This window comes from Gekko japonicus, unplaced genomic scaffold, assembly GCF_001447785.1.
Source record: "Gekko japonicus isolate JY-2015 unplaced genomic scaffold, Gekko_japonicus_V1.1 scaffold43, whole genome shotgun sequence".
NCBI classification, from domain to species: Eukaryota; Metazoa; Chordata; class Lepidosauria; order Squamata; family Gekkonidae; genus Gekko; species Gekko japonicus.
Genome location: NW_015173123.1, coordinates 123,824 through 138,221, shown reverse-complemented (window position 1 = coordinate 138,221; position 14,398 = coordinate 123,824). Strand labels below are relative to the sequence as shown.

General features: G+C 52.6%; 1 protein-coding gene across 1 annotated transcript in view; it reads left to right on the top strand.

Moving 5' to 3' along the window:
* The window catches only part of SGSM2 (small G protein signaling modulator 2), a 131,768-nt gene that overhangs the window by 116,110 nt on the left and 1,260 nt on the right, over window positions 1–14,398 (top strand). The window contains exons 21-23 of the mRNA XM_015421912.1: window positions 5,768–5,877; window positions 7,571–7,667; window positions 8,328–8,495. Coding sequence (XP_015277398.1) covers window positions 5,768–5,877; window positions 7,571–7,667; window positions 8,328–8,495 — 375 coding nt within the window. The remainder of the gene's footprint in view (window positions 1–5,767; window positions 5,878–7,570; window positions 7,668–8,327; window positions 8,496–14,398) is intronic.

Genomic DNA, 14,398 nt, shown 5'->3' with positions numbered 1-14,398 from the left:
CGAGGTCTTTGATAAGCCTGGGAAGGGACGTAGATGGGAGGCTGACTTTTGCGCAGCCGCACATGCTTGCTTTGCTTAGCTACTGTGGGTAACATAAGGGAGGTGCGCTTTTCCCATGTGAACTGGTTCAGCCAGACAACGTTATCAGTATCACCTTGAAGGGAAGGGAAGGCTTGGATTCCACCATGGGTGTGAATATTTCTGCTCTCAAGGGATTGGGGTGAGTCTCCCGTTCATAATGTAATATCCCGCCGGGAGGATTCCCGCGCATGCGCTTGGATTTCATTTGCTTAGCTAGATGCAGCATCAGAGTATATGTATGGAGCCCCTTGCAATAATCGTTATTCCTGACAACGTACCTGTATTGCATGGCAACAGGCCAATATTCCCATAAAACATAGCCTTTTCAGGAGAGTGTGTTTGGACCTGCCTGCTGTTGACCCTGACAGATTTGTGCACCCACTGCACCAAGTTCTCCTGACAGACTCACAAGACACTGGGTGGCACTGATTGAATTGATGGCCACTCACACTCCCCAAGATGGAATTGAGTCAACACCAGGACCCTTGATGGCCATCCCGGCACCGGGGCAAATCAGTACCAACCACTCAACATCGAAGTGCTTGGGCTCTGCATCGAGATCGAACGCCTCAGCATGCAAGGAGGGCAAAAGTGCCAAGCCACGGAAGGCCACGGCCTAAGAGTCTCCACCATGACCCCTCTACCCTGTGGCTCAATGCCCTGATGGGGTGATTGTCACCAGCACTGAACCTTGCTATGGAGGTGCTGCCTCCTGGCCTCCCCATCCATCGGTTGGGCTCCCTGGTGCACACTGACTCTGTGACACAGCTCCTCTCAGTGTCCCATTGACCCCAATCCCCTCAGGGCCGGTACTACCACCACTGACCCTGAAGCGTTCAGCATTGAAGGAATGCATCCCCCCATCTAAAAAGCACAAGGCAACACCTACAGTTTTGGCACCACCCCCGCCACCAAAGCCTGCTCAGGCACCTTCGGTACCACCTCCAAAGGGAGATAAGGACCTGGCACAAGGCTTCTCCAATTCAGCAGTATCTGATATTTCTTCAGAGAGGGGCTCTGGCAAAGAGGACTCCGACGTCCACTCATCATCCACAGGATCCCCTCCCATCCAAGTTCAGGACAACCTCCCCTTCTCCCCATCTGAAGACCTCCAGTCCTGTGGGGAACTGGTCAGATGCATGGCCCACACACTGGGCCTGTCCATTGTCCAGCCCATGCAGACGGTCACAGACTTTGTCTTCAACATAGTACAGCTGGATACCTCCACAGTTCTCTCCCTACCTGTGACGAATGTCATCCTGCAAGCAGCTAAATCACCTTGGCACAAGCCTTCCTCCACACCCGTTTCCTCAAGTTGCCTGGACCACGCATGCAGGGTCCAGGACACCAGGGCTGAATTTCTGTCTTGTCATCCTCAACCCAACTCTGTGGTGGTCACCTCCACCTCCAAGTGTACGTATTCAGCCCCTGTGGGGGGGAAAAGCAGGAAACTGGACGCTTTTGGCAGGAAATCTTATTCTGCCAGAGCTTTGGGGATCAAAAACACAAATTACATGGCCTGCATGAGCAGGTACCAATATTCTCTTTAGGAGCAGCTCTCAGAACTCCTGCCCACTCTCTTCCTGGTAGCAAACAGCTGCTAGCCCGATGCCTCCAAAGGTATGATCCTCACGAAGCAGCAACTAAACTCTTCCAAGCACACTGTGGACGTCTTCCACCATAGCTCTATGTAGACATTCCTGGCTTCATTCAGCATCACTCCAACAAGACACCTGTTCCTATATAGAAGACCTGCCCTTCGATGGTCAGTGTCTCTTTTACTCCACCACGGATACTACAAGAAATGGACAAAAGCATCAAATGTTCTTGCAACCTTGAGGTTACAGGCCCTACCCACTCATCCAAAACCAGGTCATGGTCCCAGCCCTGGTCCAAATGGTCCAGAACCTCTTGACAAAAGATGCCATTGAAGTGGTTCCTTGAATATCCAGAGGCCTTGGATTTTACTCCTGGTACTTTACAGTCCCCAAGAAGGGTCCCATCATGGACCTGAGTGTGCTAAACAGTTTTATTGCTCACCACAAATTCTGAATGATCCCCCCTGCAGAACATCCTTTCACTCTTCAAAGAAGGGGCTTAGATGACCACGCTAGACCTCCAGGACACCTACTTCCTTTTCAACATCTGACCTCATCACAGACAGTTCCTGAGGGTCGCAAGGTGTCCCGGTTCCGGGCGGGACAGGCTCGGGGGGGGGGGGGGGGAGCCACGGGAGAGAAACACCGCCCCGCCCCAACCACCCGGTTTCCCCCCTACCTCACGGAGGCAGCCGCCCACTCCCGACAGCCGGCACGACCTCCGGCCGCCGTCGGGGAAGCAGCAAAGGAGCCGGCAACGACGAGGGAGCACCAGCCACCTGGAGCCAGAGCCAGGGCCAACGGACAACGCGGGGCCGAGAGCAAGTGCACAGTCGGCGGCCCGGGAACGTCTGGACGAGCCAGGGCCCGCCCCCACACGCCGCAGACAACCCGGGAGGATGCCGTGAGAGAAGCCGCCGCACAAGGATCCTCTGCACTGCAAGGGGAGGGCGGGGTGGCGTCCCTGCCTTTAGGCGGGGGCAGGGCCCAGGTGCTGGGGAAGCCAGGAGGGCTGGAGGAAATAAAGACGGAGGCAGAGCAAGCCGATGAGGAGGCACTGGACTGGCTGAGAGCGTGGTCGCACGGTTGAGTGAGAGAGAGGGAGCTAGCGGACAGCGGGGCCAGACCCAGGGCAGGCTAAAGAGGGTGACATAACCCTCTGCCAAGCCTGTGTCTGAGGCAAGCTCTGTCTGCTGTAGACGTTCCCTCCAGGAGCCTAACTGCGGCCCCAGCACCTGCGCCAGGACGGCACGACCTCGATACTGCAGGAGGCGACACGGCTACGGGCAACAACCCTGGACGGGAGCTCGGAGAGCGCCACAACGTGGTGGAGTATGCGGGCAGAGTAGACCCGCTACTGCGCCCCCGCCCGCTCTTGCCACGCCCTCCCGGGTGGCAACCACCGTCGTCCAGACCGCCGAACGTGGCAGCCACCGAAACGGACGACGCCCCTTCGTCAGACGAGTCTGACACGTCTTCGGCTAGTCAGGACTCAGTGAAGGTACGACCACCGCAAACACAGCCCCGAGAAGTACCCATGGATCTCGCACAATTGGGGCAATGGATGGCCGAACATCAGGCCCAGCTGCTCCGCGACATTACTCAGCAGCAACAGCAAGCTCAAACCACCATGATGCGGGATTTGCACCAAGTGGTGCAGGCCATCGGCCAGGCCGCAGCAGGGGGCACCGGAGGTCCGGCACAGGCAAAGACCCCCTGGCCCGCGTTGACCCGTCTGGGCCCCGAAGACGACGTGGAGGCCTACTTGGAGGCCTTTGAGTGGGCCGCAACAGCAGCCAGGTGGCCAGCTGACCAATGGGCCTCCCTCCTTCACAAGGCCAGACCGATAACGCCGTCTGGCAGTACTGGCTCTCGCGGTCTCCCTAGCAATATTTACTGCAAGCGGCAGAGCAGTGAGCAAGCCAGGATCAGAGAAGGGAACAAGCAAAACATGGCAGCTAGCTGACAGTCCCAGTCCTCCAACCTGTGTAGAAGGTACTTACTATAAAGTTTTGCAGCTATATTCAACAGGCTTATGGGGCAGTAATTTTTTGGATTGGCCTTATCACCTTTCTTATCGATTGGGAATACAATACTCAGTTTCCAACCAGAGGGAAACACACCAGTTTCATTGATCTGGGTGAAAACTTTTGGCCACCAGTGCTCCGTCCCTGGCTTCACAACTGAAGCCAGCAGCAGCAACAACTGGCTTGCAAAAAGTTGCAAGCTGCAATGCATTTTGAAATGCATTGCAGTGATTGGCTGTCTGCAAGAATGGCGCCCTTTAAAGTTTAAAGTGCCCCAGTGCCGTTTTTCAGGATTCCCTAAAAAGTTTGGGGTTTTTTGGCACTTATTTTTCGGCTTTCTGAAACAGCTCAGGAGGCTGTTTCAGAATGCCGAAAACCCGAAAAAGTTTTTTTTCCGGGTTGGTAAACCCGAATGCACATGCCTACTCTCAACCTTTCTCTGACAGAGTGACTATCATACTTAACAGTAGACAACTGTCCACCAGATGGTCATATGCCTACAAATGGGCAATATTTGCCAAGTTCGCCGGAGTGTCCCCTCTTTCGTCAGAGAATGCTGTTAGTTTTTGACTTATTACTTTCTCGAGTAGATTCTGGACTAAGTTACTCCTCTATACGGGTCTACTTAGCTGCCATTTTGGCTTACCATCAACCAGTGGATAATCTTTCTGTTTTTACTCACCCACACTCAAAACGGTTCCTTCGGGGTCCACTGCGCATGCATCCCCCACTTAAGCTCCCTGTTCTAGCCTGGGACCTCCTCCTGTCTGATGGGCAAACTGATGGAAACTGATGGGCAAACCATTTGAGCTTCTAGCCTCTTGTGAACTCCGGCTGGGCTGCTTGCCTGAAAAACTGCCTTCCTTATGGTCATCACGTCGGCCCAGAGAGGGGGTGAGCTTACAGCACTCCAACATGATTCACCTTACCTGCGATTCTACAGTAACAGTGTTACTCTGTGCCCAGACATCTGGTTTCTTCCGAAGGTGGTTTCAGAGTTCCATCTCCAGGCGGACATCCTATTCCTGGATTTCTTCTCCAATCCTAAGGATGCCGTGGACCGTCTCCTCCACTCCCAGGATGTAAAACACGCTCTTCTGTTCTGCTTGCACAGGACCAAACCAGACCGCAGGGGCTCTCACCTTTTTGTCTCCTGTGCCCTGCAGAATAGAGGACTTCGCATTTCGGCCCAACGCCTGTCAAAATGGATAGTGGAAGCTATAAAACTTTGTTACCTGCTGGCAAAACAACCCATGCTGGGGCCCGTTAGGGCACATTTTGCGAGAGCCCTAGCCACCTCGACAGTGTTTCTTAAAGGGGTCCCCTTACAGGATATATACAGAGCTGCTACATGGGTGACTCCAAACACCTTCATTTGGCACTACGCTCTGGGTGCCTGTCGAGGGGCTCAAGTGGGTCAGTCAGTTCTTTGATCAGTATTGCATTGAGTAGCTGCCAGCACCCTGCTCCAGTAAGTCATGAGCTTGCTACTTTCCTGCAGGTGTGATGCACGGAGACCATGAAGAAGATAAACAGGTTGCTTACCTGTAACTGGTGATCTTCAAGTGGTCATCTGTGCATTCACACTACCTGCCCAACTTTCCCCTCCGCTGTCAGCCTACTCGTACCTTTCTAGGGGGTTTTCAGTGGTTAGAAGGAACTGGGAGGAGCCCCGGGCTCTGCGCGGTGGAGCCCCGTGTGTGCCTTGAGGGTGGAGGGTGGGAAGGAAGGATTTAGGGCTCGTTAAAAGTTACCAATGGGTAACGCTGGTGCCCTTCCCCCCCCCCACAGGTGTGATTGCACACATGACCACTCAAAGATCACCAGTTACAGGTTAATCAACCTGTTTATCACCGACATTCTTCACTGTGCATGGGAGCTTTTCTATATGAAATTGTAAGTCATCTAGAAAAGACCTCTATTTTGAAGTCTTATTCCAATGCCTATTCGTTTTAATAGCCAAATTGTCTAAAAAAACAGATTTAAAAACTGACATTTTCATTACTTCTTGATGGCCCCTTGGTTGTATGTTCACGTCTGTCTGTCTTGGGTTGCTTCCAGATGAATTGGCCTACAGCTGCTTCTCTCACCTGATGAAAAGAATGAGCCAAAATTTCCCCAACGGGGGTGCCATGGACACCCATTTTGCAAACATGCGGTCACTGATCCAGGTGAGTCCTGCAAGTGGGTGGCAGGTTGTAGAATGAAAATACTGGGCAGATGAGCTCTGTGCCCCCCTCCTCTGTCCGCTAACAAATCGTCCAACAGCCCCCCCCCGTTCCTTTTCTTATTTATTTCATTTATACCCAAGAGGTTTTCTCCCCAGAGCAGCTTGCTTCATTCCCCCCCCCCCCCCCCCCATTGCATCCTCACCACCCCCCTTCGGTTGGGTCGGGGGGGGGACCCTGTGAGGGTGGGAGGAGGTGGCTGGCCGGCAGCCACCCAGCAGGCTTCCATGGCAGGTTGGCAATCCGTACCTGGCTCTCCAGGGTCTGACGCTCTCCTCTGTCCTGCAGCCCGTCCCACTTCTGCTGTCTCTCTCTCTCCATCTATCTCTGCCTTCAGGGAGCAGAGGTGATTTTCCATTTTATCCTCTCACCCACCCTGTGAGACCCCATCGCCCAGTTTGCTTCACAGCAGGGTAGGGATTTTGAGCAGTGTTCCCTCTAAGTTGAGTTAGTGAGAGCTAGCTCACAGTTTTTTAGCCACCAGCTCACACATTTTTGTCTTAGCTCAGGAAGGATGGCTCCTGAGCAAATCGATTTATGCAGCAGCCAAATTGCTCACTCCCAACTTTAATGCCAGCAGCTCACAAAGTAGAATTTTTGCTCACAAGACTCCACCGCTTAGAGGGAACATTGATTCCGAGTCCCTTCCCATCATGGTCTGGGCCCCCCCTGTCATACCAGTCTTGGAGGGGCCCAGCCTGTGATGTGACCTGTGGCTTCATGCTCTTTGGAGCACTGGTCTTCCTCAGGCCTGGAGCAGCGGCCACCAGTCAGAGGAGAGACCATGCTGAGCTGGATGGGTCTGTGCCTTGACTTGTTGCAATGCAGTCTCTGGTTTCCAGAGTCTGCTCACAATTCATACTCACACCTTTGGCCTCTCCCGCCCCTTTCCACGGTTGCCAGGTCGCTCCGCTTCCGGGTTGCAGCTTCCTGTTCTGCTGGGAGTGACTCACACACACTCCAGGGGAAAGCGCTGCCTTTTACTGAGTCAGAGCATCAGCCCGTGAAGGTCAGGCCTGAATTTCTCACCAGCTCCCTGACCTTGGAGATTGGGGGGGGGGGGGAATGGATATTTTTGTCATGCAGTGCAGAGGCTCTGCCCGTTCCCCTCCCTGGTCTCCAGGAGTCTCAGGGCGAAGATCCAGAAGAGATGGGGGCAAGCTGTTTCCTTGCATTTCAACCACTCCCTCCACTTTCTTCCAGCCTTTCTCTTCTCCTATGAAATAGAATGACTTCAATTTTTTAAATAAATGTATTTTAAGACAAATAGGAAAAAAGAGGAATAATCATGCAGCAGAAAAACCATAAGAAGATATTTCCCCAAGGGATATTAGCCTGTTCTTGCAAATGCCAGCAGCGTCTGATAGTGTCAGATGTCATAAGGTTCTTGGTGACAAGTCAAAACTGGGGTGTTCCTAAAGAAAACAGTCAAGTCTTGCTAGGATCTCCCCCCCCACACACACACACACACCCTGGGTCCAAGAGGCTGAGCCTGAACCAGCGGCCCAGGGCTGAATTCTCAGCAAGGCAAAGGTGAGGGGACCTGACTAGGTGTCTCTTGCCGGCCTGAACTGCCACCCATCATCCGTGTTTCCTTTGCTAGTCTGACCTTCTCGGGTTCTTTTTCCTCCAAAAGATTCTGGACTCTGAGCTTTTTGAACTAATGCATCAGAATGGCGACTACACTCACTTCTATTTCTGCTATCGCTGGTTCCTGCTGGATTTTAAACGAGGTGAGCTCTTGTTGCGTTGTCCTTCTTTTTAACCATTGATATCCCACTTCCTTGTTCACGACATGGGACTGCATTTGAAAGCTAAGAATGCCCCCTCCCCATGTGGGCCACTATCCTAGCTTGGCAACTTGAGAAAGACCAGTTCCCTGGCTTTCCCTGAATGTTTTATAATGCTGGGCTCTCCCTGAGCAGGTAGTTCTACAGGGAAGGGGGAGTCATCACAGACTGTGCCGCGCTCTAGCGGAGCTGTGGGGTCAACCACAGAGACTGCAGGCAGGTAGGCAGGCAGGCAGGCAGAGCTCTCCCCACAGACTTTTAGGGCCAGCTGAGCTTGTCAGAGAAAGATGCTTGCTAAGATGTGCAGGGCTTGTGCCGATGGGGCCATGAGAGTTTTTTCTAAATGCCAAAAGGGTTTTAAATCCCCCACCCCACAAAAATGAAGTTGGTGGTTTTAGTGGGCCTCCAAAAGCTTGAAGTCACAGCTGCTGTGGCGAGTTACAGTGCACTTAATGCACCTAAAAACATGGTTTATACTTTTCTTAACTTGTACTGGGCAGGGGGGAGGAAGTCCTTGGTGAAAGAAAAAGCAAATAATTGTTGACGCTGATCTGTTTAAGTAATTGGATGCTTTTTTCTGTAATGTTTGTTCCCCTCATTCAGAATTGTTGTACGAGGATGTATTTGCAGTGTGGGAAGTTATTTGGGCAGCAAAGCACATCTCTTCAGAACATTTTGTCCTTTTCATTGCCTTAGCACTGGTGGAGCTCTATCGAGAGATTATCCGTGATAACAACATGGACTTCACCGATATCATCAAGTTCTTTAATGGTAAGGATATGAAGCGTGGCCAAGTTCCTGGGATTGATTTCAGATTTCAAGGGCCTGGACACATCCACCATCACAGCCTGTCAGGACCCACAGTCACACTTAGCACACACTTCCAAGAAGGTTTTACTTTATTGTGAGAACTGTGGTAGCATAAACATATTCACTGTTAAGAATAACTAATATTAAGCCTACAGGGTTAGTATACTCAAAAGAGGGCCCCCCCCCAATCGATGGGCCAATTAGGCACTCTCCCGCTGGTGGGAAAACCCGTTAGTGGGTTGGCGAAGAAGCGAAAGTGGTCCCACGGTTGAAATATGGGAAGACACTACACAAGGGAGGGAGCTACAAGGTCAGAGATAAGGAGCAGAGGCGCCAAGGGGAATGGAATGCGGGCCTGGCTGGTACACAGGTCAAGCAAGTGAACTGGAACCCATAAACCTAATGGCAGCGTAGCTGACATCCTGCCCCCCCCAAACCCATCTCCCGCCAAGTCCAGGAGAACCTCCCGGGCATTCCGGGAGATCTCCTGGTTAGTCCGGGAGACCTCCCGGTTTGTCCAGGAAGGCTCGGTGAAACTCTTGAAGGAGTCAAGGGGCCCGAATATCCCCTACTTCCACCCATTCACGGTGCTGGGGTCCAAAGTCCAACCATTCAACTAAATAGAAGAGTTTGCCACATTTCAACTTAGAGTCCAAGATTGCAGAGATTTCAAAATGTTCCTCGCCCTCCACCAAAATGGGAGGTGGTACAGGTTTTGAGGGACGCCATGGACTCGATCCCAGTGCACATTTCAGAAGGCTGAAATGAAAGACAGAATGGATGTTTCTCAGGTTCTTAGGGAGCTCAAGTTCCACGGCCACCTCATTGATCACACGTTTCACTGGAAACGGTCCAATAAACTTCCAGCCAAATTTGCGGCTGGGGCGCAACACTTTGATGTTCTTTGTAGACACATACACCAAGTCACCAGGCTGCAGAGCCCAACCCTCCACACTTTTCCTGTCAGCTTGGATCTTGTATGCATCTTTGGCTGCATTAAGTGTTTTGATCAACACCGGCCACGAATTCTGAAGGTTTTGGCACCACTGGGCAGCATCCCCCGGTCCTAAATCTGCCCCCTCAAGGAAAGGGAGAGGGGGACTATCATAACCATAGAGCGCCTTAAACGGGGACATCCCAGTGGAAGAATGGCACGTGTTATTGTAACAAAATTCTGCCAGGGGCAGCAATTCGACCCAATCATCTTGTTGGTAATTGGTGAAACAGCGCAAATATTGTTCCAATGTTTGATTTATCCATCAGTCTCTGGGTGTTTACTGCTACTCATGGCCCGTTCCACCCCCATGAGTGCCAACAACTCCCCCCAAAAACAAGATATAAATTGCGTCCCTCTGTCGGAGATTATCTTGCTCGGGAGCGTGTGGAGGCACACAATGTGTTGCAGGAACGCCCTTGCAAGGGCCTTAGCCGTGGGCAAAGAAGCAAATGGGACAAAGTGCACCTGTTTACTAAACAGGTCCACAATAACCCAAACGACAGTCATAGTCTTACTCGGGGGTAGATCCGTGATGAAATCCATGGAGATTACCTCCCATGGGTGTGCAGGAGTCAGGAGAGGTTTCAGTAATCCTGGTGACTTACCCGGTCGGGGTTTGCACATGACACAGATCTGAAGGATTTCACAAATGATGATAAGTCTTTGTGCATGAAGGGCCACCAAAATTGTCTTTGTAATAGGTGCACGGACTTCACAAACCCGGAATGCCCGGCCAGTTTAGACCCGTGCGCCGTTGCCAGTACCTCCCTCCTCAGAGCTTTTAGGACTAAAGGTTTAGAGTTGCGATACCAGCAACCAATGTTCCGTCTAAGCTGGAGAGTCTTGTGAGCAAAAATTCTACTTTGTGAGCCATGGGCAATAAAGTTGTGAGTGAGCAATTTGGCTACTGCATAAATTACTTTGCCCTGGAGCCATTGTTCCTGAGCTAAGACAAAAATCTGTGAGCCGGAGGCTAAAAAATTTGGAAGTAGCTCACTCTAACTCAGCTTAGAGGGAACACTGCCAGCAACCATCAGTTTTCTCCTCCCATCCCCCGGCAGTTTCCACCTCAAGTCGATCCTCTTCAGAGAAAGCTGCTGCAAAACAGGCCGTCCATGCCGGCTCCCCCGGGGAGGGGAGAGGGGAGGAGCAGGGGGTGGAAACGTGATCCCGGGGGGAGACCACCGCACGGCTGTACCGCCCCCCCGAGCTGCGAAGGCGTGATCACGGAGTCCAGGATAACCTCCCGTTGGCAGTCATGTTGGGGGAGGCAGGAGAGTGCATCGGCCAGCGACTTAGCTGTGCCCGGAAAGTGGTGAAGTGTAAAATGAAACTTAGAGGGGAAAATCGGCCCACCACAGCTGTTTGGCATTTAGGTTGCGAGGGGTTTTGAGTACTTCGAGGTTTTTATGATCCGTCCAGACCTCAAACGGCACATGGGCCCCCTCCAGCCAGTGTCTCCACGTCGACAACGCTAATTAGATCACCCCTGCCTCCTTGTCCCACACTGACCAATTTCTCTCAGTCTCGTTAAACTTACCAAGACACATATGCAAGGGGGTGTAACAGTCCATCATCCCCCTCCTGCAAAATCGCGCCTCCAATCGCCACATCGGAGGTATCGACTCGTACGATGAATTTTTTATTTTCATTGAGGTGGGCCAATATGGGCTCTGACATGAACAAGGCTTTCAAATGGGTGAACGCCTCTTGGCATTCACTCGACCATTGCAGTTTCGCTCCCGGTTTGGTTGCCTCCGGATCTTTTCCCTTGGTTTTTAATAAGTCTGTGAGGGGCAAGCTGATCTGTGCAAAATTTGCCAAAACATTTCTGTAAAACTTGGAAAATCCAAGGAAGGATTGGAGTTGATGGCGTGTGCGTGGTGCCTCCCACCCCAGCACGTCCCTCTTTTTCCCTGGGTCCATCTCTAACCCCTTTTCAGATATACGATAGCCAAGAAAGTCAATGGCCATTTTCTGAAATTCACACTTAGAGAGTTTATCCAACAGCTTGTGCTTGTGCAACGTCTAGAGCACCTCCCGCACCAATTTTCTGTGCGAGGAGAGGTCGGGGGAATACAGTAAAATGTCGTCTAAGTAAACGAGGGCCCCCTTAAACAGATGTTTGTGCAGCACCTCGTTAATTAAGTTCATAAATACCCCCGGAGCACCCTGGAGACCAAATGGCATCACTCAGTATTCGAACTGGCTCAAGGGCGTATTGAACGCCATTTTGTGTTCATCCCCCTCCCTTATGCACACACAAAAGTACACATCCCGGAGGTCCAGTTTGGAGAAGATTTTCCCTTTGGAAGCTTCTGCAAGCAAGTCTTTAATGAGTAGGCGTTGGTGGATGAAACTGCATTTAGTCCTCTATAATCCGTGCATAGCCTCAACCCCCCGCCCTTCTTTTTCCTATACAAAACTGGGGCCGCAAACAGGGAGGATGCTGGTCTAATAAACCCACGTGCTAGGTTCTTGTCAATGAATTTGCAGAGCTCGTCTTTCTCCGCCTGCCCCATTGCATAAATGCGCCCCTTCGGCAGTTTGTGCCCTGGCAACAGTTTGATACTACAATTGGAATGTCTATGGGGGGGCAGTTTGTCCACTTCTTCCTCTTCAAACACCCGTGCTAGATCGCGGTACTCCGGAGGGATAGACCTTAATTCTTCCCGGGCCAGGCACACACGAGGGGCTTTGACCACAGGTTGGGGTCCCCACTGTTGTTCCCAACGGTGCGAGTTACAGCAGGGGTAAATGAACTACACCTTCCCCTCGTCACATAAAATGTAGGGGTCGTGCGCATGTAGCCATGGGATCCCCAATACTAGGGGGAATCTGGCTGTGGGGGTAATGAAAAACTAACATTCCTCCCAGTGCTACCCCGCCCCCAACCGCAGTGGTACAGTCTCGAGCTCGCACGGTTCTTTCATTGAGGACCCATCCATCTGGGTAAAGATCAGTGGCTCAGGCAACCTTGGCGTCCAACCCCGAGACCAGGGACGGGTTAATGAGGTCTCTCCCACACCCTGAGTCAGTGAGCCCCCTTACTTTGATGTGGGTCCCCAAGGCTGGGTTTAGGAGAGTCACAGTCACAAAAAAGAGGGGGGGATAGCTGCTCACCGCTTTTGGTGCAGCCGGGATCGGGCCCTGCTGCTCTGCACCTCTCACAGCAGGACCTGGCCTTTCCCCACCAGTTCGGCAGGCTTGTCCTCGCTGGTGTTCTCCTCGATCACTTCCACCGCCACTTGGAGTGCTTTAGTGAACTTAGGCTTTCCCAAAGGTTTTCTCGCCAGGGTGCTCATCCGTGCCTTAGTCATTTCCGTCGGCGCCAGTTTACCTTGGCCCATGAGGCTGCAGTCGGCTGCAAAGTGGCCCCGTTCTCCACACCGCAGACATAGCCCCTGCTTCAGGCGTTGGTTCCTGAGCGTCTCAACGGGTCTCACCTGCTTCCCCTTTATAACAGGATTGGGGCTCGGCTTCCCGACCGCTGTGGCCATATCCAGATGCAGTGTGTGTAAGCGCCCCTTGGCGCTTTCGGCTTCTTGCATCCACGCTGTTAGCGAGATCGGGTCCACTGCTCGAAGGACAGTCTCACGTATTTCTGGGTTTAGCCCCACCCGATACAGTTCAGCTAGGACCTGGTCCGGCCAATTCTGGACTTTGGCCGTGTGAAGCTTGAATTCCGACAAGTACTCCCTCACGGACTGCTGCCCCTGTTTCAGGGTTTGGAGGAATGTTTTGGCTTTTGGGCCAGTGTTCCGGTCCTCGAATTGGGCATGCAACACCCACATAAAAGCGTCCACATTCACTAACTCTTGCGTTATGCAAGCTCACGTACCAAGCGGCCACAGCGCCTCGGAGCTGCGCAGTGATAGCATCCACTCGGCTAGCCTCGTCTGGGAATAGGTGGCCCCACCGTTCCACGGATTTCATCACTTGGACCACAAAATAGGAGAGGTCTTCCGGGTTCCCATCGAACGTCGCCTCGATCAGATCTTTTGGACAATGAAGCATAGGACCTCTTGGGCTCGTTGGCCTGGGTACGGGAACCTCGGCTGGAGCAGGTACCGGGACAATCGGTTGGTCCCCAGGCCCCGGCCCTGGTACGCTTGGTTGGCCAGCAGCTGGGGGGGGGAGAGGAGGGGCCAGGATTGGTTGCTGCTCCCCACGTTCCGCTCGCAGCGCCTGCACCACCATCCCTGGGATAGCCAGGACCCCCTCCTCGAGTTCCCGCCGCAGTTGTTGCCGTTCGTGCTCTACGGCCTCTAACCGCTGCAGGAGAGATCCATCCTCCTCTGGGGAGGTGCGCTGTCTCTCCGAGGTCCCTGGCCAAGTTTCTTCCATCAAATCAGGGTGGAATTGGCCCCACTGTAAGGACCAGGGCAGCTACGGTTGCCCTCTCGGTTGTCTCGGCCCCAAAGGAGTCATAAACAGATGGGTGGACAACCGACTTCGGTACAGTCCTGAGACCGTGAGTCGTTGGCGGGGTAGTTGCTGGCGGGGTGGTTGTCACCGGCACCTCCGTCTGAGTAGTCAGGACTTCACTCCCAAGTCATTGTAGGAACAATTTTCTCCTCAGCGTCACTCATCTCGGTGAGAGATGCGACTCAGTAGGGGAAAGGTGGATTCTTAACAGAATGTCAGGACCCACAGTCAATCACTTAGCACACACTTCCAAGAGGGTTTTACTTTATTGTGAGATCTATGGTAGCATAAACATATTCACTGTTAAGAATAACTAATATTAAGCCTACAGGGTTAGATATAGTATACTCAAAAGCCCCCCCCGATGGGCCAATTAGGCACTCTCCCGCTGGCGGGAAAACCCGTTGGTGGTAGGTAACATTGGAGCCGGGGGGGGGGA